We start from the raw sequence: 19,942 nt of genomic DNA, 5'->3' as shown, positions 1-19,942 counted from the left end.
TACGCATACTCATACTCGCCATCAAACCCCTCGTCTTGCGGTAGAGCCCCAGCCCGAGTTGGGAGTTGAGCTTGCGCTGGAGCTGTGGCCGGGGCTGGGGATGGGAGCTGGGCATCGGGCTGTGCCTCGGGCTGAGGCTCGGGCTCAGGCTCCGGCTTGGGTTCCGGCTCGGCCTCTAGCTCGGGCTCGGGTACCGGCTCGGCTTCTGGCTCCGGCTGCGCGTCGTGGACATACTCGATCTCGCCGTTCTCAAGCTCGTCCAGCTCGTCGGCCTCGATCTCGACTACGGTTTCGTGCTCGGGCCGCGGGAGCGCGTGCGGGTGTGGCGGTGGCTCGCGCTGCAGCCCGCTGGAGCCGGTCGAGAGGGCGAGAGTGTGCGCGACAGCGAGCATTTGGCTGGCAGCCTCTGCGTCGGCCACCATCTTAGCGCGGCCGTCGTGGGTCGACGGTGTCGACGGCGTGTCGTAGTTGTTGCGACTCAGCCAGCGACGGAGCTCGGACATACGGGCGTTGCGGTCGAGCTCAGCACGGCGGGTGGACGAGCCATCCCGGCCCGCGCGCGCCTCCATGGCGGCGGCCTCGCGCTCAAATTGTACCGCGGCCGCCGACGGAACCAGGGCCTTCATCCGGTCGACGACAAAGGCGATGGCCATGTCGGTGGTGAGCATGTCGTGGACGGTGGCGAGAAACACATTGTCGGTCACCTCTTCGCGCGCGTCGACAATGTCCGCGGTCCGCACCAGCAGCGTCCGCGCCATCATCTGGTTGAGTGTCCGGTCGAGGTACTCGTCGACAAGCGCCATCTCAGCGCCGTCACCGATCACGTTGAGCAGATGGCTGATGATAAGCTCGTCAAGGAGCTTGGACGACGCCACGTCCGAGACCTGCAGAAACTCCAGACGCTGGCCCGAGGCCATCTCGAGCCCCTGTGCCGCGGCATACTCTTCCTCGGCCACAAGCTCAATAAAGGCTGCGAGCTGCTCGTCGTACAGCTCGGCACCGACGCCATCGACGGCGTTGTCAAGGATCGCCGCTCGCACAATGTCGCCCAGCATCGGTGCTACAACTTCGTCAATGATGGCGTCGGCTGCGTCGCTCACTCGCGACTCGGTCAGCAGCTCGGTCACAAGCTCGGCAACAGCCTCGTCGACCACAGCGGCAGCCTCGGCCACAACATACGCCTCGATGACGTCACCAACAATGACCTCGTGTGGATCCGGCAGCGCAGCAGCCTTGTTGATAAAGTAGTGCTTGACGAGCTCGTCGGTGCACTCGAGCGCCACCTGCTTGGCCAGCGCCGGCACCACCAATGCCACCACCTCGTCAACAAGCCAAGCCTCGACACGGGTCTGCTCCGACCCAACCTCAAACTCGGCATCCGGCTGCGAGAGCACGTCGATGAGCAAGTCCGGCACAATCTCGTCCTCCAGAAACTCGTCGATGAGCTCGTTGACAAACGCGTACGCCGCCTGCCGGTTGACAACATACTCGCCAAAAAAAAGCTGCCGCTTGGGGCGGCTGCGGGCGCTAATGCTGCAGCCGATCCTCCTTCCGCCACCCGGTCGCCTCGCGCCTCTTTGTCCTTTCGCCGCTCGCCCTTGCCTCCCCGCCGCGGCCGCCTTCGCCGTCGCAGCGAATCTGAATAGCTGTAGCTGTATCCGTAGCTGGTATACGAGTACCCGCCCGAGTAGTCAGAGTAACCCGAGTACGATGCCCGCCGATGGTGCCTCCTCCGCTGACTCCTCCCGTGCCCGCCCCGCCGGTGTCTTCTTGCGCGATGGTGGCGCGACTGGTGCCGTCTTCGTGCGCGATGGCGATGCGAGGACCGGCGGCTTCCGCGGTGGCGAGGCAAGGGCCTACGACGCGGGCTGGTTGACCGATCCCGGCTGCCCACCTTGCCCTCGTCGCCCACTGCGTGCCTCAGACGCGGCATGAACTCGACCTCATCGCGCTCGTCCTCCGCCCGGCCTGCCCCTCGCCGACCATCAACTCCTGCCTCTCGCCTGCCCAGCTCGCGGACAGCAGTGTCCGAACGAATGCCAAGCGAGGTAACCGATCTCCCGCAACTGCCGCCATCACTGCCGGCGATGGCCTCCAGCGGACGGCCAGGATTCGCCACCGAAGCCCTTCCATCCGATCGGAGAGACGCTAGTGACTCACGCCTCTCCAGCCCGTCTGCCCAACCATCATCCCGTCCCAGCACCAGAGACTCTCTCCCCAGTGGCCGTCCAAGCCCGCCAGCACCGCCATCGGCACCGCCAACTCGGCCACCGACTCCGCCCGCCAGCGGTTCCAACCGTTTGCCCGAACCCGGTCGTTTACGACGTATCTAAGGAGGCTAGCATGTGAGTAGAGTGTGTTTGTAAGCGACGGTGGCCTATGGCTGGTCGTTGTGGTCCTCGTGGGGCCTGGGCATCCGGCGTACCGCAGAGGACATGTGGGGAGGGGGTGAAGTGCCGGTGAACGACACGTTCCGCCGCCACCCGTCTCTCGCCCACACGCCCACACGCTCAATCGCCCACACACTCAATCGCCCACACGCTCAATCGCCAGCCGCCCATGACCAGCTACCAGTTTGGGACCACTGCTCGGCAGTTATGCATCTTTGGGGTAATGTCTGGGCAGATCGATCATCATCATCGTGAAGGGTGGACAATGGCTCGATCTCGTCAACAACGGTGCACGGCTTATGTAAGAGGCAGATCAAAGACAATCGGCGGATTCGTCGCCTTGTACTTGAGCGTGCAGTTGGAGGCGTTGATAAAGGTGGTGTCGAGCGACGACGTACCGGTCTCGGTCGTGACGCCAAAGCCCTCGTGGATGTGGCCAAAGACATGAGCAGCAGGCGCAATCCGTCCGCTGTGGAGCAGTCGCAGCAGATCCTCGCACCCGGCCTCCACACCTGTCACAGTCATGTCGCCAAAGCCAGCTGGTGGGCCGTGGGTAACAAGCACGTCGACATCGTGCGGAAGCACCTTTTTCCATCGCTTCATGATCGGCACTCCGCGGCTCTCGTTGAACGCCCAGTCGTAGAACTCGGGCGACCACGGCGAGCCTGTGACAACCAGACCCTCGCTATCCGCCTCGCCATCTTCGTCGCTGCTGGTGCGGCGAACGATCTCGATGATACCGTCCGCGTCGCGGCGGCGGATGACAGCTGTCTCGTCGTCGAGGTATGTGCATGCCTCAATGACGGCCTTTCGGGCCGCATCTGGGTCCTGCTTGCCATTGAGGCGGTGGAACCGCTGCCAGGCTCGCTCATAGTAGGGCACGCCGTCGTCGCCGACCGTCATGTCGAGCGTCAGATCGTGGTTGCCTGCGATGACGATCTTGTGGGCGTACGGCAGCTCGTTCAACCAGGCCACAAACCCGTCGATCTCTGCGTTTGTGCCCGTCATGGTAAAATCGCCGCCGTGGATCATGACGTCTGCATCTGGCTTGGCCAGCCATTCTGCCCGGCTGTGTGTGTCCGAGTACGCCACGAACCGCACAAATCCGTCGCGTGGATAGCTCGCCGGCCGCCCGTCCTCCCCCGCCGTCGAGCAGGGACCTGCTACCACATACAGTCCGCCATCATTCAGCAGTGTCGTTTCCACCTCGGCCACCGCCCGCCGTGACGACATCGACGCCATAGGCAGATAGATAGAGAAGAATGTGCGTGCGCGTGGAGAGTGTCTTGGCTGCAGCTGCCGCAGCCGTGCCGATGATGATCTGGCCATGGATGGAAGCTTGGTTCCACACCCTGAGACGTGCTCGACAAGCGAGACGACCATGATCATGCCACGCCACCACATCAGAAGGAGCACATGCCACATCGTCGCCTTGTCCCGATCATCACCCCCCCCCCCCTCCCCCCTCCCCCCTTCGGACACCTCACACGAGTCGCAATCACGCACCACTCTCACTCCGCCCGATCACATCGATGCGCGCCCCCTCACACACACACTGCACACTCTTGCACACCACCACATTATCATATCCTCCATCCCCCATCCTCCATCCCCCGTCCCCCATCCCCACAAGCCCCCCAGACTACACGATCTTATCATGCCCCCTCCCTCCCCCCCTCCCCCCCCCCCCCCACGACCCAATCTCGCCATCACTCCTCTCTCCCACCACCACCACCACCACCACCACCACCACCGCGACAACATGGCTGACCAGACGACAACCGACGTGACGGCACAGGCAGCTGCGCTGTGGACCGACTTTACCCATCTTGTGGCTGCTTTTGTCACCAAGATGCCCGCCATGTCGTACGCTATCACCAACTCGATGACGGCAGAGGGCGGTGGCTCGGCCGAGGACGTGGCCAACGGGCTGGCCGATGACCTGGTTGATTTGTTTGCTGCCCGAGCTGGTGAGCCGGTCTTTGCTGATGAAGTCGAAGACATCATCAATGCTGCCCTGGAATCCGTGGCTATGCTTGTGGAAGACGATTCGTCAGCTTCAGTCGCTCGCCTCATCGTCAACGTCTACGCTCAGGTCATTGCCGGCAATCGTGAGGAGCTCGACAAGGGCCTCGCCTGGGCAAAGCTGACTGCTTCCGATCCAAGCGATGCTGTGGTTGCTGATGGCGATGATGATGCTGCGCCTGATGGTGATGCTGCTGCCCTGGTTGGGCTCGAGGCTGAGGATGACGAGCCTGTCCTCGTCGCCCCGGCTGACGCCAATGCTGCTGCCGATGCTGCCGCTGCCGCTGCCGCCGCCGCGACCGACGACGACGGTTGGACTACTGTGTCCAAGAAGAAGCGCAAGTGAGGCATGTTACTGCACTTACATCGACGCAAGAATGTCAAAGGGATTGGAGACGCGGACAGCGCCTGACGACGACGACGACGACGACGACGACGAGCCGCTCGCTGCGCCGTCGCCCCTGTCATCACTCCCGTCGCTGCCCTCGCCCCCACTCTCGCTCTCACTCTGGTCGTTACCAGGCCGATGAGGCTCGATCCGCTCGTGGAGCAAATAACCGTGGCGAAAGCCCAACAGCAGTCTGTCGACCTCGTCCGGTCCGCTGAGCTCGTAGTCTGCGGGCGGGAGGAAGGAGAAGACGACGTAGCCGTCGAGCACGTCGTAGATCATCTTGATGGCCGCCCGGTAAACGTCTGGCCGCCCGGTGTTGGGTGTAAAGAACCCGCGCTTGATGGCGTAAGCCTCGCACATCTTCCACGCCGTCCACTGCTGCGCATCCTCGAGATAGGCCACCGTGGCAGCGGCAAACGGCTCGCCCGTCGCCGCAGCCGCAGCTTTCCAGCTCCGCGACAAGGCCAGGTGCTCTGCCACGTACCGGACCCGTGCCTTGGACAGCGCTTTTCCCATCCGGTTAAGCTCAAGCCGCTCATCCTGGGCCATTGCCTTCTTCAGCTTCTTGAGCGCGGGCCGCGGCGGGCCGCCGCCATCATCGTCCTCGTCCGACTCGACAGGAAGCTGCAGTTCGTACACAACCTCGACCGGCACCCGCTCGGCAAGGTAGCGGATGGCCGAGAACGGCTCCACAACCTGGGACGTCGGATAGAGGCCACAGAGCACTTGTAACGGCTTGGACATGTCGACCTTGGGAAAGATGAGCCCGGGGCAGTCTGACAGCTGGATGTTGTGCGTGAGAAAGTGCGTCTGCAGCGCCTTGGTGTGCCCGGGCGTCCGCTTGACCGACACCACATGCTTGCCCATGAGCGCATTGATGAGCGCCGACTTACCCACGTTCGGATGCCCGATCATGCCGAGCGTCACAAACGAACCGCGCTTCCGCCCGATGACGTACTCGTCACTACCATCGTCAGAGCTTGGAACGTCGCCTGCGGCGGAACGTGCCTCCACAGCCGCAGCGGCGCGCGCGTCATCGTGAGCTGCCTCGATCTGGGTTCGCACGCGCTCTTCGCGGACCAGTAGCGTGTCGATAAGCTCATCCCAATCGATGCCGCTTGCCGCGCGGGCCTCAGGCAGCTGTGCTATCTCGCGGGCAAGCCTGGCCAGGCCCTGCGGTGGGCGCTGCGCCTGCTTGCGGCGACGCCGCTTGCGGTACAGCAGCCGGCCACGCTCATCGGTCCGGTACGCGGTCGGCGTCGTGATCGGCGCATTAGGCAACGACGAGACGGGAACCACCGCCAGCTTGGGGTACTTGGTCTCAAAGTACTTGATCCACGCAGCAAGCGTCTGCGGCGCAACAAGATCGACTTTGGTCAGCACAAGGACCAGCGGCTTGCCAAGGTCGGCGGTGACGTGGTGGTAGAGCGACGGCGGAAAGTGGAAGAGCGGCGCACGGGCGTCGACCAGCAGGCAGAGAATGTCCGAGATGGCAAGGACCCGCCAGAGCTCGCGCCACACCTCGAGGTTGTGCTCAAAGTAGTTGAGCCGCTCGCGCGGCCACTGCCCATACACGCTCTCTAGCCATGCTGTGTACGCGGCCTCTTCCGCAGCGACAATGGCATCCTTCGACGAGCCATGCGGGCATATCGGTCGCTTCGGCATGGGAATGGAGTCGGCCATGGCGTCCAGCTCGGCGTCGGTCATCCGGAGCGTCGAGAACCGCTCGCCCGGCTCGCACGCCGGGCGGACGAGTGGCTCGCGCGCTGTGGCCTTTCGCGCTTCGATGATCTCGCGCGGCTCCTTCTCAAACACAGTCTGAAGCCGAAAGTGCTGCTTGGTCAGCCCAAACGCACCCACGCCAGGACGGCGCCGGGCCTTTCTGCTCGCGCCTGCGCCATCTGCACCCGCGGCGCACTCGCGCTCGCTCTCGCTCTCGTTGTCGCGCTCGCTCGATCCCGACGCCGACTCGGAGTCTGCCGCCATCGACGACGATCCAGACGCCGGTTCGTCTTCGCCCGTCGACCCGTGGCTCGTTGCGTCGGACTCTGACTCGCATCGGCCCGTCTCGCCGCTGGGTCGCGCAGCCAGTTCGGCCGGCGCCGCCTCACGCCGCCTCCGCTCAGCCTCCTTCTCGGCCTCCACCTTGGCTCTCTTTGCAGCGCGCTTTCTCCTCAACTGTTCCTTCTTTTCTTCCCGGATAGCCCTCCTTCAAAGTGCATGTCGTCTGCTCTGCTGCTAGCCTTTCCCCGTCCTCCTCCGCCTCCGCCTCCGCCCTTGCGACCGCCACCTTTCCGTCCCATCCTTCGTGAATGCTGTGCGACACGTGTGTGTGACAGCGAACACAAAGCCAAAGCCACAGCCAAAGCCCGAGTCAAACCAGCCAATTGGCTGCTGCTCGCTCGGTCATCCACGCGCAGCACGCGGCGCACCAGCTGCGGATTGATCAGTGCCCCGCTCACACAGATCTGCGACTACGCCGTGTTATGCTTTGGCCTCGATCGAGTTACTCAGCCAGCTAAGCCAGACGACGCTCAAGTACGTGCAGGCCCGAACCAAGAGGTGAGAGAGGCGCTCGAGCTCGGCTTGGCCTTTTTGGAGGGGCGGGTGGAGGCGGTCGAGGCAGACGACGATGATGGTGCGGATCGCTTGGCAGGTGAGCGCGGTGCGGCGCGGAAGCCAAGCGTGTGGCTCGGGTCTGAGAGCGGATTGAGCTGGGCGTGGAGGTCGGCTGCGAGGTGAAAGTCGCGATGCGCGGGTGCGGCGGACGGCAGCATCTGCATGCCACATCGATCACACACCACATCTTGCGTCAGCGCAATAATGTCAGGCTCGGATGCGGGCGCGGGGCCAGGAGCTGGTTCAGGCTTGGTGGCGGTTGAGGATGGCAGTGGTGCTTCTTCAGCTTCCGCCGGTGATTGGTCGGCAGTAAAGAAGGCTGAGATGGCGTTCTCGTCGTCGACGAGATCAACAAAGTTGCGGGCCGAGAGTGTGAGGAGCGTGACTGGAAGCGGCGGCGCAATGACGTCGAGCTGGGCAAGGACGCGGTCCGAGACGGCGGCGATGACCTTCTCGGGATCCTTCGGCAAGTACGGTAGCTGGGCGGAGCCCGAGCGCGAGATGGTGCCCGACGGCGGGCTCGACTCGGACGAGAGTGTGATAGTAGTCGGCGCGCCGTTGTAGTACTGGCGGTAGGTCGAGATGCGGGTGGCAACTTCGAGGATGAGGATGCGAACCCAGGAGCGGACGACCGACTTGTCAACGAGGCCCTTGAATCGCTTCTGGGCCAGCATCGAGTTGGGCTTGTAGACCGGCGAAACGGACTCGTTCCGCGAGCCATCACACGAGGCGATGACCCAGCGCGGCGAGGCGTGGAGAGTGCGGGCGCCAGCAAGGGCTGCATCGAGGGCTGTCCGTGGCGCGGCGAGCACCTCGCCGGCGGTAGTCGCGCCGAGTGCCTCGGCCAACACTCCGCCGAGCTTACCGCCGAGCCCTGGAATGTCCTTGAGCGGCATGTCGGCCATAAAGCCGGCGACGTTGCCGGGCAGGACAACAGCTTGCCCGTCGGGCTTGTTGGCAGCCGACGCGATTTTGGCCAGCATCTTGGTCTGTGCCACGCCGGCCGAGCACGAGTAGCCCAGCTCATCGGAGACTGCAGCACGCATCTCGCTTGCCAGGCGCGCGCCGAGGCAGAGCAAGGCCGACGAAAGCGAGGCCACACGCACCTCTTCGCCGCCGATCGCAGACTTTGGCCCGGTCACCACCGCCGAGCCCGCAAATGACTCTGATCGCCACCACTCGGGTCCCCTTGCGGCGGCAGCGGCAGCAGCGCGAGCCTCGACCAGATCTGTGATGTCGATAAAGGCCTCGTCGATGGAGGCACGCTCCACAGCCGGCGTGAACCTCTTGAAAATCTGGATGACCTTGTAGCCAGCCTCGCGATAGCGGTCAAGACAGGCCTTGCCCATGGGCCTCCTCGCCCTCGCCTGCGAGGTGATGGACTCGTTGATGTCCAGGTCGATCATGCCCTCGAGGGTAAAGAGCGGGACGTGGACAGCCACGAGATGGGGACATGCCTCCTTGGCCTCGACCGGATCGATGATGCCCTTGCCGCGCGATCGGGCAATGCCGTGCCTTCGTGCAGGGTAGTTGACCGCGATGAGCGACTCCCACTGCTGGACTACGAGCGGGCGGTCGGCCGGGAGGCCGAGACGGACTCGCTCCACCTCTGCGTAGAACGAGTCCATGTCGATGTGTATGATACACCGCAGACTGCCTGCTCCCTTGCTGCCGCCTGCTGCCGCCATGGCCCGCTGCGATGTCGAGTCGGGTGTGGGGCGGCGGCGGAGGTGGCAGAGGCAGCGATGGCTGGAACGATAACCCCAACAACAAACCATGCATAAACTGTCCACAATAACCTCAACAACAAACCATGCATAAACTGTCCACAATAACCCCAACAACAAACCATGCATAAACTGTCAACAATAACCCCAACAACAAACCATGCATAAACTGTCCACAATAACCCCAACAACAAACCATGCATAAACTGTCCACAATAACCTCAACAACAAACCATGCATAAACTGTCAACAATAACCTCAACAACAAACCATGCATAAACTGTCCACAATAACCCCAACAACAAACCATGCATAAATTGTCAACAATAACCCCAACAACAAACCATGCATAAACTGTCCACAATAACCCCAACAACAAACCATGCATAAATTGTCAACAATAACCCCAACAACAAACCATGCATAAACTGTCAACAATAACCCCAACAACAAACCATGCATAAACTCGCAACAATAACCCCAACAACAAACCATTGATCATCCCCATCACCGCCACCGCCACCGCCAGCAAGACGAACCATCGAACGCGCCACCCCTCTCCCCCTCCCCCCCCTCCCCTCCCCTCCCCTCCCCTCCCACCGTCATGTTCGGACTTGTGCGACGGGCTACAAGCTTCTCGCGACCAGTGGCACAGGCAATGGCCATGGCCTTCGGCAGGACAAAGAGCCAAGGCTCTCAAGTGGCTGTGGCGGCAGCAGGAGCCGCCGCCGCGAGGTGGCTGTCGTCGACGAGCGGAGCGACGGCATCGGCGATGAGAGCATCGGTGGGATTTGGTGGGCGAGACGGAGGCGCTGGTCATGGCCAGACACTCGGTGGAGATCCGTCATCGGGAAGGAGACTGAGTCCGGAAATGGTCCGTGATGGCCTTGCTCGCCTCCGCAGACAAGCAGAGAACAATCCCTCGTCTGATGTGGCCCGCCAGCGATACATGGATGCCCTCGCCCGGCACGCTCCGCAGCAGCTCGTCGACTTGGTCAACGCAGGCTCAGTCGCTCGCACACCTGCCACTCTCGCCGCGTACACCAACGCGCTCGCTCGCCTTGGTCGTCTGGATGCTGCAAAGTTTGAGGAGATCAACGCTCTTCACCGTGCCGCAAGCCCCGCTCCGCCAACAGGTCCGTCGTCAGCCTTTGCCTCGCCTTCATCAGCCTCGCTCCTGCAAAGCTCCAGTATGGGTGGAGCGGGAGCTGGGCAGGGCTTTATGGCAGGCGCGGTGCCAGCAGCGGGCGGCATGGCCGCGCTGGGCACCCGCCAGGCTCCGCTCTTCGTCCAATCGGAGGCGCCGTCGCGGGCAAGCCAGGCCGCCAAGCTCAGCCTGCAAGTCCTCGCCTGGCTCTTTCTCGGCTCGCTTGTCACCGGCATGATCATGGATGCGCCGTCGTCGGGCTCGTCGGGCGGCTCGCTGTCCAAGGCCATGTCGGCAGGCAAAGAGGAGGTGGTGCCATGGGATGGCGAGACGGTGACCTTTGCCGACGTCCAGGGCGTCGACGAGGCCAAGGATGACCTCCAGGAAGTCGTCGCCTTTCTCAAGTCGCCGGACAAGTTCTCGACCCTTGGTGGCAAGCTACCCAAGGGCGTACTCCTCGTCGGCTCCCCAGGCACCGGCAAGACCCTCCTCGCCCGCGCTGTCGCCGGCGAGGCTGGTGTTCCGTTCTACTACGCCTCGGGCTCGGAGTTTGACGAGATGTATGTCGGCGTCGGCGCCCGCCGCGTCCGCAACCTGTTCGAGGCCGCCAAGGCCAATGCGCCGTGCATTGTCTTTATTGACGAGATCGACGCCGTCGGCTCCAAGCGCATCGACCGCGACTCGCGCCTTTACCATATGACCCTCAACCAGCTCCTCACCGAGATGGACGGCTTTGAGACGACTGCCGGTGTCGTCGTCATTGCCGCCACCAACACGCCCGAGCGCCTGGACGCCGCACTGGTGCGGCCGGGCCGCTTCGACCGCATGGTCGTTGTCCCGCTCCCGGACGTCTCTGGCCGCGTCGACATTCTCGGCGTCCACCTCCGCGATGTACCTGTCGACGACTCGGTCGACGTCTCGCGCCTCGCCCGTGGCACGCCCGGCATGTCGGGCGCCGAGCTCGCCAACGTCGTCAATACCGCCGCCCTCCGCGCCGCCCGCGACGGCCGCCCCGCCGTCAGTATGAACGACCTCGAACTCGCCAAGGAGAAGATCATCATGGGCGAGCCGGCAAAGTCGTTTGGCTACACCGACGATGTCAAGCGGACCGTCGCCTACCACGAGGGCGGCCACGCCCTCGTCGCCCTCTTCACCCCGGCTGCCGTCCCGCTCCACAAAGTCTCCATCATCCCGCGCCGCTCCATCGGCGCCCTCGGCGTCACCTCGCAGCTGCCCGAGAACGACGACCCCAACTGGTCGCTACAGCAGCTCGAGGCTACACTCGACGTCTGCATGGGCGGCCGCGTCTCCGAAGAGCTCGTCCTCGGCGAGCATGCCGTCACCCTCGGCGCTTCCTCCGATCTGCAAAAGGCCACAGACGTTGCCTACAAGATGGTCACAAAGTACGGCATGTCGCCCAAGCTTGGCCCACGTTTATCGCCGAGGACACCGCGCTCGGCTCCTCGCCCCGCCTCCGCTCGCTCATCGAGGACGAGGTCGCCCGCCTCCTCGCTGAGTCGTACGCTCGCGCAAAGTCACTTCTGCTCTCGCACCGCCACGAGCTCGACCTCCTCGCCGACGCCCTCTTGGAGAAGGAGACCCTCGACGCCGATGAAGTCCGCACCATCATCGGTCGCTCGTGATTGATAGCCGCGCCCCGCCCAATACACAACGTCAGCTGCCAGCTGCGTCAGAGCATGGCGCTTACCCGCGTGTGCCCGTGCGCGTCGGCCACTTCGGCCGCCGTCCGTCCAGAGCTGCTCCGGACATGGGTCGACGCCCCGGCACCGACAAGGATCTGCGCCGCAAGCACGTTGCCGCCACGCGCCGCTGCATGGAGTGCTGTCTCGCCGCGCGCGTCCTGGGCGTCGAGCCCGGCGGCCGGTGTGTACTCGGCTTGCCCCAGCAGGCCGTCGACCAGCTGCTCCACAACACCGAGATGGCCCCGCCGGACAGCAGCGTGAAGCGGCGTCGTCCCGGCATGGTCAACCGGCGCTGGATCTGCCCCGTGCCGCAGCAGCAGCTGCACAACAGCGCCATGACCGGCCTGGGCCGCCTTTTGCAGCGGGCTAGCGCCGCTCTTCGACGCCAAATCCGGCGACGCCCCGCCATGGAGGAGCGCGTCGACCACACCTTCGTGCCCACGATACGCCGCCCAGTACAGTGCAGTCTTACCAGATGCGTCCCGGGCGTCGACAAAGACGTCCGGAACAGAGAGCAGGAGGTTGGCCACGTCGGCGTGTCCGGCGTGTGCCGCCCAGTGCAGCGGCGTCCGCCCCAGGTTGTCGCGGTCGTGGACATGCGCCAGCGCTCCACTCGCTGCGGTGCTGTCCCCCACAAACGCCGCGTGATGCAGTGGCAGCGCAGACGCGTCCGGCAAGTTGGACGTGTTTGCAAACCGCGCCGTCTGCACCTCCCTGGGTGCACTCCATCCGAGCGCCGAGAGGTGCATCGTCCCGGCCGACGCCGCCGAGCCGGCGTCTGAGCCGGTGCGGCCGCGTGACGGACGGTACGCAATGTGCGCGCCCTCGAGGGTTGCTTGGAGCGCGGAAATCTGCTCCGCCAGCGCGGATATGTCCGGCCCCGGCGACGATGTCTGTGCTGTACTCGGCGCCGAGGCCATAGCTGTCGAGAGCGATGCCAGCTCCGAAACTACAACCTCGATGCCATGCGCATACTGCCGCTGCGTGTTGGCAAGATGCGCCTCGGTTGACGCTACCTTGGACTGCAGCGCTGTGAGCTCGGCGCGGAGGTGAGCGACGTCGGCAGACTCGGGCGCCGATCGCAGAGCCTCGGGCCCGCTCGACCCCGCCGACGATGCCGCAAGCTCGGCCCTCAACTCGCGATACAGCTCGGCCGTTCGCGACTTGGTCTGGGTCTTGGAATGACGCAGCTTGCGGTGCTTGGTTGGCGAGAGCGGCGACGACGTCTCACCGGCCGAAGCGAGCGAGCCGGTGAGTGAGCGGACTCGCTCCCGCAGCGCGTCGCAGGCTGCCTCAAGGTGTCCAATCTTCTTGTTCTTTTCCAGCAGCGACGCGTTGAGGCTCGAGTTGAGTGCCTCGAGCTCGGTGCATCGCGCGCATGCCGCATCGAGTTGAACACGTGTTGACTCGAGGAGCTCCAGTAAGAGCGAGAGCTTTTGAGTCTCATGCCGGGTGTTTGCCGTCACCGCCGCCAGCTCTGGATCGCCTCCGGCCCGGGCAGGCGCCGGCGTCCGCGCCTCGTCGGCAGCAAACGAGACGTCAAGCGAGGTCAGTGTCGCCCGCAATGCGGCGAGCTCTGACTTGGTCGCCGCGTGATTGCGAATCTCCGACTGGAGCTGGGACCGCAGCCGTGCCGCCTCGGTCACAGTCGTTGCGCCTGCCTGGTACGCCGCCAGCGACGCCGCCAGCTCGTCCCGCTCGGCCCTCAGCGACGCAGCAGACGCCCGTGCTGCCGCTAGCGACTCGGCCTCGACACGGGTTGACGCCGCCTTGACTGGCGATGCCGCCGCGGCCTCGAGGAGGTCAACGTGCGCCGTGAGGTGCGCGATGCGGGTGTTGGCATGCTCAAGCTGAAGCTCAAGCTCGGAGATTCGCCTCTCCGTGGTGGCACCAGCACGTCGGGTCCGGCTGGCCTGCTCCGACGCCGACACCAACGCCGGCCCGCGGGTCTGGGCAAGCGCCAGCTCCGCCTTCAGCGACGCAATTGTCCCCTCGTGCGAGACTACCAGCTCCTGAAGCTGCGCCTTGGAGTGAGTGAGCGTGTCGGCGAGATGCAGGGCCGAGTCTGCCGCAGACGCTGCGGCCATCGACTTGCGCAGCGCCGCAGACTCGATGGCGTCGGCGCGCGCACGTGCCTCGGCGAGCTGTGCCTCCAGTAGCCGTACCTTGTCTGGCGACGCGCCTGGCGGTGTGGCCGCAGACTCGGCGAGCTCGGTACGGAGTGTAGCGTTAGCTGCTGACATCGAGCTGGCACGAGCCGAGAGCGATGCGCTTCTGGACTGCTCCAGCGCCAGCGCCGCCTGCTCCTCGCTCAGCTGATTCCGCAGGCTTGCCAGCGTCCGCTCGAGCACGCCAACCTTGGCCACCGCTGCATCGCGCTCGAGCTCAGCATCAGCGCGCGCAGCCTCGGCGCGCGAAACATCGCGGCGCGCAGCGTCACGGGCTGCGACAGCCTCGGCACGATCTTGTGAGCGCTCGGTAACAACAGGTACGGCTCGGCCGCTCATCGCCGACGTAAACGCCGCCTCGGCAAGCTGCAGCTCCGAGTTCTGTGCCGCCTGCTGTGCCGCAAGTGCCGACTTGCGGGCCTTGCTCACCTCGCCCCGGAGTGTGGCGGCGGATGCTTCAGCAGCCTCGAGCTGCATCCGCAGCACGTCGGCGTCAGCGCAAAGACTGGACACTTCACGCTGCGCAGATACAGTCTCGGTCCTCGCACGGGCAAGATCGGCTTCAAGACGCTCGGTTACCGCTTGGGCCTCGCGCATCTGCTCTGCATGAGCCATTCGGAGCCCATCGCCGGAATCGTGCCGTGCAGCAGAATTCTCAAGCGAGAGCACACTCCGCTCGAGCTTTTGCGCCTGGGTACGGCATGCGTCGGCATCGCGCCGCGCCGCGTCGGCCTCGGCCTCGGCTGTCTTTCGGGCGCTGGTCTCTGTCTCGAGCCGCAGCCGGGTGCCGTCCAGGTCGGCGCGGAGTCGCTGGAGCTCGAGTTCACGCTTGGCGAGCGAGGCCCTGGCACTGTCCAGCTCTGACCGCAGCTCGGCCATGAGCGCGCTTGATTTTGCGGTAAGCGCCTCCAACGAGGCCGTGGCGTCAGTAGACGCAGCACCACGCAGCGTCTCGGCGGCAGCGTGGGCCTCGTGTTCCAGCTGGTCATGCAACCGAGCTTCGGCGGCCCGCTGCGCGCCCTCGGCACGGGCCAGAGAGCTCTCCAACGATGCAATTTGCGACTCGAGTTCAGCGGCGCGGACAGCACCCGCCCGCGCCTCGGCGCGCGCCTCCTGCTCGTCACTGGTGACTCGCGCCAACTCGGCCTCGGCGCGAGCAAGCTTTCGGCGAACTACATGGACCTCAGCCTGGATCTCGGCCATATCTTGCTCGCCGCTGCTAAAGTTTTGGGTGGCCTCCAACTGGCGCTCAAGCTCTTCTGCGTGATTGGCAGCGACCTTAGCCTGCGACAGCTCACGCCGGGTTGCAGCAAGTTCGCGCTCTAGCGTCGCCACCACCTCGGTGTCAGACAAAGCGCGTGCGAGCTTGCGATTCAGCGTGCGAACGTTGGCCTCGGCAGCGACCAGACTGTCCCTGGTGCTAGCCGATTCGGCCTGAGCCCGCGCCAGCTTCCGCTCCAGACCTCCAATCTTAGCCTTGAGCTTGGCCACCTCGCCGCCGTCAGCATCGCTGCCACGCCCGGCCGTCGCCTTGGCATTGTCGAGCTCCGCCTCTAGCTCGGCAACACGCTCAGCCTCGGCCTCGGCCCGTGCGAGCTTGCGCTTGAGTGTACGAACCTCGGCCTCGGCCTCGGCCCCGCGCTCGAGCTCGGTCTCCAGCTCGGCCGCTCGCGCGTCAGCCCGCGCCAGCTTCCGCTCCAGACCTCCAATCTTAGCCTTGAGCTCGGCCACCTCGCCGTCGTCATCATCGCTGCCACGCCCAGCCTCGGTCTCGGCCCGTGCGAGCTTGCGCTTGAGTGTACGAACCTCGGCCTCGGCCTCGGCTCCGCGCTCGAGCTCGGTCTCCAGCTTCCGCTCCAGACCTCCAATCTTAGCCTTGAGCTTGGCCACCTCGCCGTCGTCATCATCGCTGTCACGCCCGGCCGTCGCCTTGGCATTGTCGAGCTCCGCCTCTAGCTCGGCAACACGCTCAGCCTCGGCCTCGGCCCGTGCGAGCTTGCGCTTGAGTGTACGAACCTCGGCCTCGGCCTCGGCTCCGCGCTCGAGCTCGGTCTCCAGCTCGGCCGCTCGCGCGTCAGCCCGCTCCAGCTTCCGCTCCAGATCTCCAATCTTAGCCTTGAGCTCGGCCACCTCGCCGTCGTCATCATCGCTGCCACGCCCGGTCGTCGCCTTGGCATTGTCGAGCTCCGCCTCTAGCTCGGCAACACGCTCAGCCTCGGCCTCGGCCCGTGCGAGCTTGCGCTTGAGTGTACGAACCTCGGCCTCGGCCTCGGCCCCGCGCTCGAGCTCGGTCTCCAGCTCGGCCGCTCGCGCGTCAGCCCGCTCCAGCTTCCGCTCCAGATCTCCAATCTTAGCCTTGAGCTCGGCGTCGTCATCATCGCTGCCACGCTCAGCCTCGGCCTCGGCCCGTGCGAGCTTGCGCTTGAGTGTACGAACCTCGGCCTCGGCCTCGGCCCCGCGCTCGAGCTCGGTCTCCAGCTTCCGCTCCAGACCTCCAATCTTAGCCTTGAGCTCGGCCACCTCGCCGTCGTCATCATCGCTGCCACGCCCGGTCGTCGCCTTGGCATTGTCGAGCTCCGCCTCTAGCTCGGCAACACGCTCAGCCTCGGCCTCGGCCCGCGCCAGCTTTCGCTTCAGCCCGTCAATCTCGGCCTGCAACCCGGCCTCCACTTCCGCCGCCTGCTGAACCTCGGCCTCGGCCCGCGAGGCATTCTCAAGCTCAGCTTCCAGCTCTGACACGCGAGCACGCAGCGTTGCGACAGATGCAGTCGCTTGCTCGGCAGAATGCTCGGCGGCCACAACCGTGTTCTCAAGCTCGGAGATTTGCGCGTTTGCGGCGGCGAGCTTGCGCATAGCGCCAACGTTGGCGCGGGTCGACGCTGCCGCCTGGGCCTCTTTGAGCGCCGCCACTTGCTCAGCCAGATCCTCGTTGTCGCGGGTGAGCGAGACGACAGCGGCGGTCGACGAGGCTTCGCCGGCCTCATACTTGGCGAGCTGGGCGTTGGCCGCATCAAGCTTGCCGCGGACCAGAACAAGGTCGGTCCGCGCGCCGTCAGCCTCGTCGCGGGCCTGGGTGAGCTCCAGCTTGTGCATGGCTTGCGCTTCGGCAAGCGCAGTCGACGACGCCGTCACCTGCTCCTGTAGCGAGCGGACCTGCTCCAGCAGCGCAACCTTATTGTCTGCGGCGGCCCGGCCGTCGCCAGCAGCCATGCTCCGCAGCTCACTCTCAAGCATGGCGATCTGCGCCGCCGCGGTCTCAGCCTCGGTCGTGTGCTTGACTTTGAGCGAGGTGTACGCAGACTTGAGCTCTGTTGCCGAGACTTTGGCCTTCTCGTACTTGGCCTTGAGCGCTGACAGCGCCATGTCGGCCTCAACCGCCGCTGCCTGTGCCGCCCCCAGCTCTTCGCGCAGCTGGTCAACATCGTGTGAGACCCTGGCGACGCTGTCACCGCTGGCAGCTGGCGACGATGGCGGCGACGATGCCATCAGCTGCCGCCGCAGCGCCCGCTCCGACGCCTCCCGTGCCTTCAGCGCGTCCTCGGCCGCGTCCAGCTCGCGTTGCAAGTTCCGCATCTCCTTCACCAGATCAGCGTGCCCGTCGGCCTTGGCCGCATTGAGGACCTTGGCCTGAAGGCCGGACCGCTCGAGCTCCCAACCAACTCGGGCAGCCTCGAACGCCTCCTCCAAATCGTCGTGTCTGGCGAGCAGTTCGGCGTACTGCTCCTCGAGCTCGACAAAGAGCGGGTGCGCGCGGACACCGTCGGCGGTGACGGCCACACTCGCCTCGCGACTAGTCGCCGCCCCAGCCTTAACCGCCTTGATCCGCGCGAGCTCGGTCGCCAGCTTGGCCTTGCTCGCCTCAGCCTCACTGAGCGCCTTGTTCCGCTCCCACTGCGCGTCTTCGAGCGCGGCCTGGAGCTCCGAGTTCTTGGCCCGCTCGCCCGCAAGTAAAGTCTGCAGCTCGTCGACGCGGGCTCTCAGCGCGGCGACGTTCTCTTGGGCCGACGCCACGTCGATCGCGATGGGAACAACCGCATCAGCCGGTGGCTCGGCAGTCGGCTCGTGTGGTCGCGGGGTGACCAGCGCCTCGACCGGTGACACTCGCAAGCCTGCTCCACCATCCGACGATGCACCGCCGTCCGGCGGCGGCAAGTCAAGCGCGTCCATCGACTCGGAGGCAATGACGTTGACGCCGTGCGAAGCACCGCTCGCTCCCGGCCCCGCCGCCACCACCGCTACTGGCGCTGCCGCCGACGCAGTGATGGCCACATTGTCGAGATCGTCGTACTCGTCGGAAAAATCTTCAAAGAGCATGACTCCGTCGCCTGATGACTCGAGCTGCGCTTGCCGGATCTGAGCCGGGCTCGGTGCCCGCACGCGCGGCGTCGGCGACCGCGCCACCAGAAGTGATGTCCCCGCCGGGCTCGCCTCACGCCGCGGCGAGTTGATCATCGCCGCCTTGTTGCCCTTGAGGTGCGAGACCGGCGACCGCGGCTCGCCCGGTCTCGCATCCGCAGCCACAGCCTTGTTGCGCAACGTGGGGCTGTTATCTGCTGGCTCGTCGCCACTCACGTCCTTCTCCTTGCTCTTGCTCTTGCTCTTGCTCTTGCTCTTGCTCTGCGAGCGGCGGCGCGTCACGGCGTGGCTCTCGCTCGCGTCGACATCAACATCGACGGCAAGCGCAAGGTTGGAGACGGCACCATCGTCGGCTTCAGCAGCAGTAAGCTCGTCGCTCTGGCCTGGATCGGCAGACTTGGTCGTGCCGCTGTGCTTCGACTTGGACCTGCGCTTTCGGTCCTTGCCTTGCCGCGCGCTGCCTTGCGAGCTGCTGACGCCTCGTCCTCCTTCAGCAGGCGGACCTCTTCGTCGTAGTTGTCGTCGCCAGGCAGCGGAAAGGCGAGCTTGCGGAGGAGCTCCAGACACGCGCGGTGTTTGTTGTGGCGGGCGTGGTCGAGCGCGCGCATGCCCTGCTCGTCGGCGGCACGGCCGTCGCCGCCGCCCTCGATGATGACCTCCAGGCACGAGGCATGCCCAAGATGCGCAGCGTAGATAGTTGGCGTTCGCCCGCACTCATCGGCCACATTGGCATCTGCGCCAAACGAGAGCAACATTTCGATAAAGCCCTGATGGCCGGCAAAGACGGCCCAATGCAGCGGCGTTCGACCTTGCTTGTCGACCGGGTCCAGATCGGCCCGGTGCGAGACAAGCAGCTTGCCCATCTCAACATCGCCGCCATGAGCAGCAAAATGCAACGCCGATCGCGCCTGCGTATCGACTTTGTTCACCGGTGCGCCGCGCTCGAGCAGGTACTCGACCGTCGGCACCGATCCCGAGTGAACAGCATTGTTGAGCGGAGTAGAGCCATCGACCCAATCTTCCACATCCATCCGTGCGCCATGCGTCTGCAGCAGTCGGACCATGCCCAGGTGCCCCCGCGTGCACGCCCAGTGCAGCGGTGTCCGTCCGTTCTTGTCCGTCCCGTTCACCTTTGCCTTCTTCCGGATCAGTCGCTTGGCCCGCCCTTCGTCTCCCTGGTACGCCGCTGCCGCCAACCCAGTCAGCTGCGACTCGCCTGCTGCGTCAAGCGACGCTGTATTGCCCATGGTCCTCCGTCTCCCACTCTCGTTCTCTTTCTCGCCGCGACAGGTGCCTCTCCGTCCTTCGCAGCCCGCTTCTCCTACCTGCCTGTCTGACCCAACCCGTCGCCGCTCTGCCTTTGGCGCCATTCGCCTGCCAAATGCCACCTAGCTCGAACCACCCCCCCCCCCCTCC

The 19,942-nt window shown here is 65.0% G+C and overlaps 6 protein-coding genes across 6 annotated transcripts; 2 read left to right on the top strand and 4 right to left on the bottom strand.

Moving 5' to 3' along the window:
- Nucleotides 1-175: 175 nt before the first annotated feature.
- On the bottom strand, nt 176-1,933 carry AMSG_04974 (uncharacterized protein; the record flags this gene model as incomplete). Its single annotated transcript, XM_013903184.1, has 4 exons — nt 176-205; nt 231-1,487; nt 1,710-1,856; nt 1,895-1,933. The coding sequence occupies 4 exons, from the start codon at nt 1,931-1,933 to the stop codon at nt 176-178; spliced, it is 1,473 nt and encodes a 490-aa protein (XP_013758638.1).
- A 592-nt stretch (nt 1,934-2,525) lies between these two features.
- AMSG_04973 (Ser/Thr protein phosphatase) lies at nt 2,526-3,672 on the bottom strand. Its single transcript, XM_013903183.1, has one exon. It carries the CDS (start codon nt 3,630-3,632, stop codon nt 2,688-2,690), a length of 945 nt encoding a protein of 314 aa, XP_013758637.1. The 5' UTR covers nt 3,633-3,672; the 3' UTR covers nt 2,526-2,687.
- A 480-nt stretch (nt 3,673-4,152) lies between these two features.
- On the top strand, nt 4,153-4,761 carry AMSG_04972 (uncharacterized protein; the record flags this gene model as incomplete). The annotated part of the gene is made up of 1 exon (XM_013903182.1): nt 4,153-4,761. One exon carries the CDS (start codon nt 4,153-4,155, stop codon nt 4,759-4,761), a length of 609 nt encoding a protein of 202 aa, XP_013758636.1.
- A 169-nt stretch (nt 4,762-4,930) lies between these two features.
- On the bottom strand, nt 4,931-9,053 carry AMSG_04971 (DNA polymerase eta; the record flags this gene model as incomplete). Its single annotated transcript, XM_013903181.1, has 3 exons — nt 4,931-4,947; nt 4,974-6,956; nt 7,349-9,053. 3 exons carry the CDS (start codon nt 9,051-9,053, stop codon nt 4,931-4,933), a joined length of 3,705 nt encoding a protein of 1,234 aa, XP_013758635.1.
- Nucleotides 9,054-10,023: 970 nt separating this feature from the next.
- Nucleotides 10,024-11,942, top strand: AMSG_04970 (intermembrane space AAA protease IAP-1; the record flags this gene model as incomplete). The annotated part of the gene is made up of 2 exons (XM_013903180.1): nt 10,024-11,694; nt 11,745-11,942. The coding sequence occupies 2 exons, from the start codon at nt 10,024-10,026 to the stop codon at nt 11,940-11,942; spliced, it is 1,869 nt and encodes a 622-aa protein (XP_013758634.1).
- On the bottom strand, nt 11,661-19,773 carry AMSG_04969 (ankyrin; the record flags this gene model as incomplete). The annotated part of the gene is made up of 2 exons (XM_013903179.1): nt 11,661-18,953; nt 19,004-19,773. The coding sequence occupies 2 exons, from the start codon at nt 19,771-19,773 to the stop codon at nt 11,990-11,992; spliced, it is 7,734 nt and encodes a 2,577-aa protein (XP_013758633.1). The 3' UTR covers nt 11,661-11,989.
- Nucleotides 19,774-19,942: the final 169 nt, after the last annotated feature.

The sequence above is a fragment of the Thecamonas trahens genome (assembly GCF_000142905.1).
Source record: "Thecamonas trahens ATCC 50062 unplaced genomic scaffold supercont1.19, whole genome shotgun sequence".
NCBI lineage: Eukaryota > Apusomonadida > Apusomonadidae > Thecamonas > Thecamonas trahens.
Note: the sequence above shows the minus strand (reverse complement) of the source record. Positions and strands in the feature narration are given on the sequence as shown.

Bases quoted from the DNA above. Each gene is read 5' to 3' on its own strand.
- AMSG_04973 (XM_013903183.1), bottom strand. From the start codon at position 3,632: ATGGCGTCGATGTCGTCACGGCGGGCGGTGGCCGAGGTGGAAACGACA.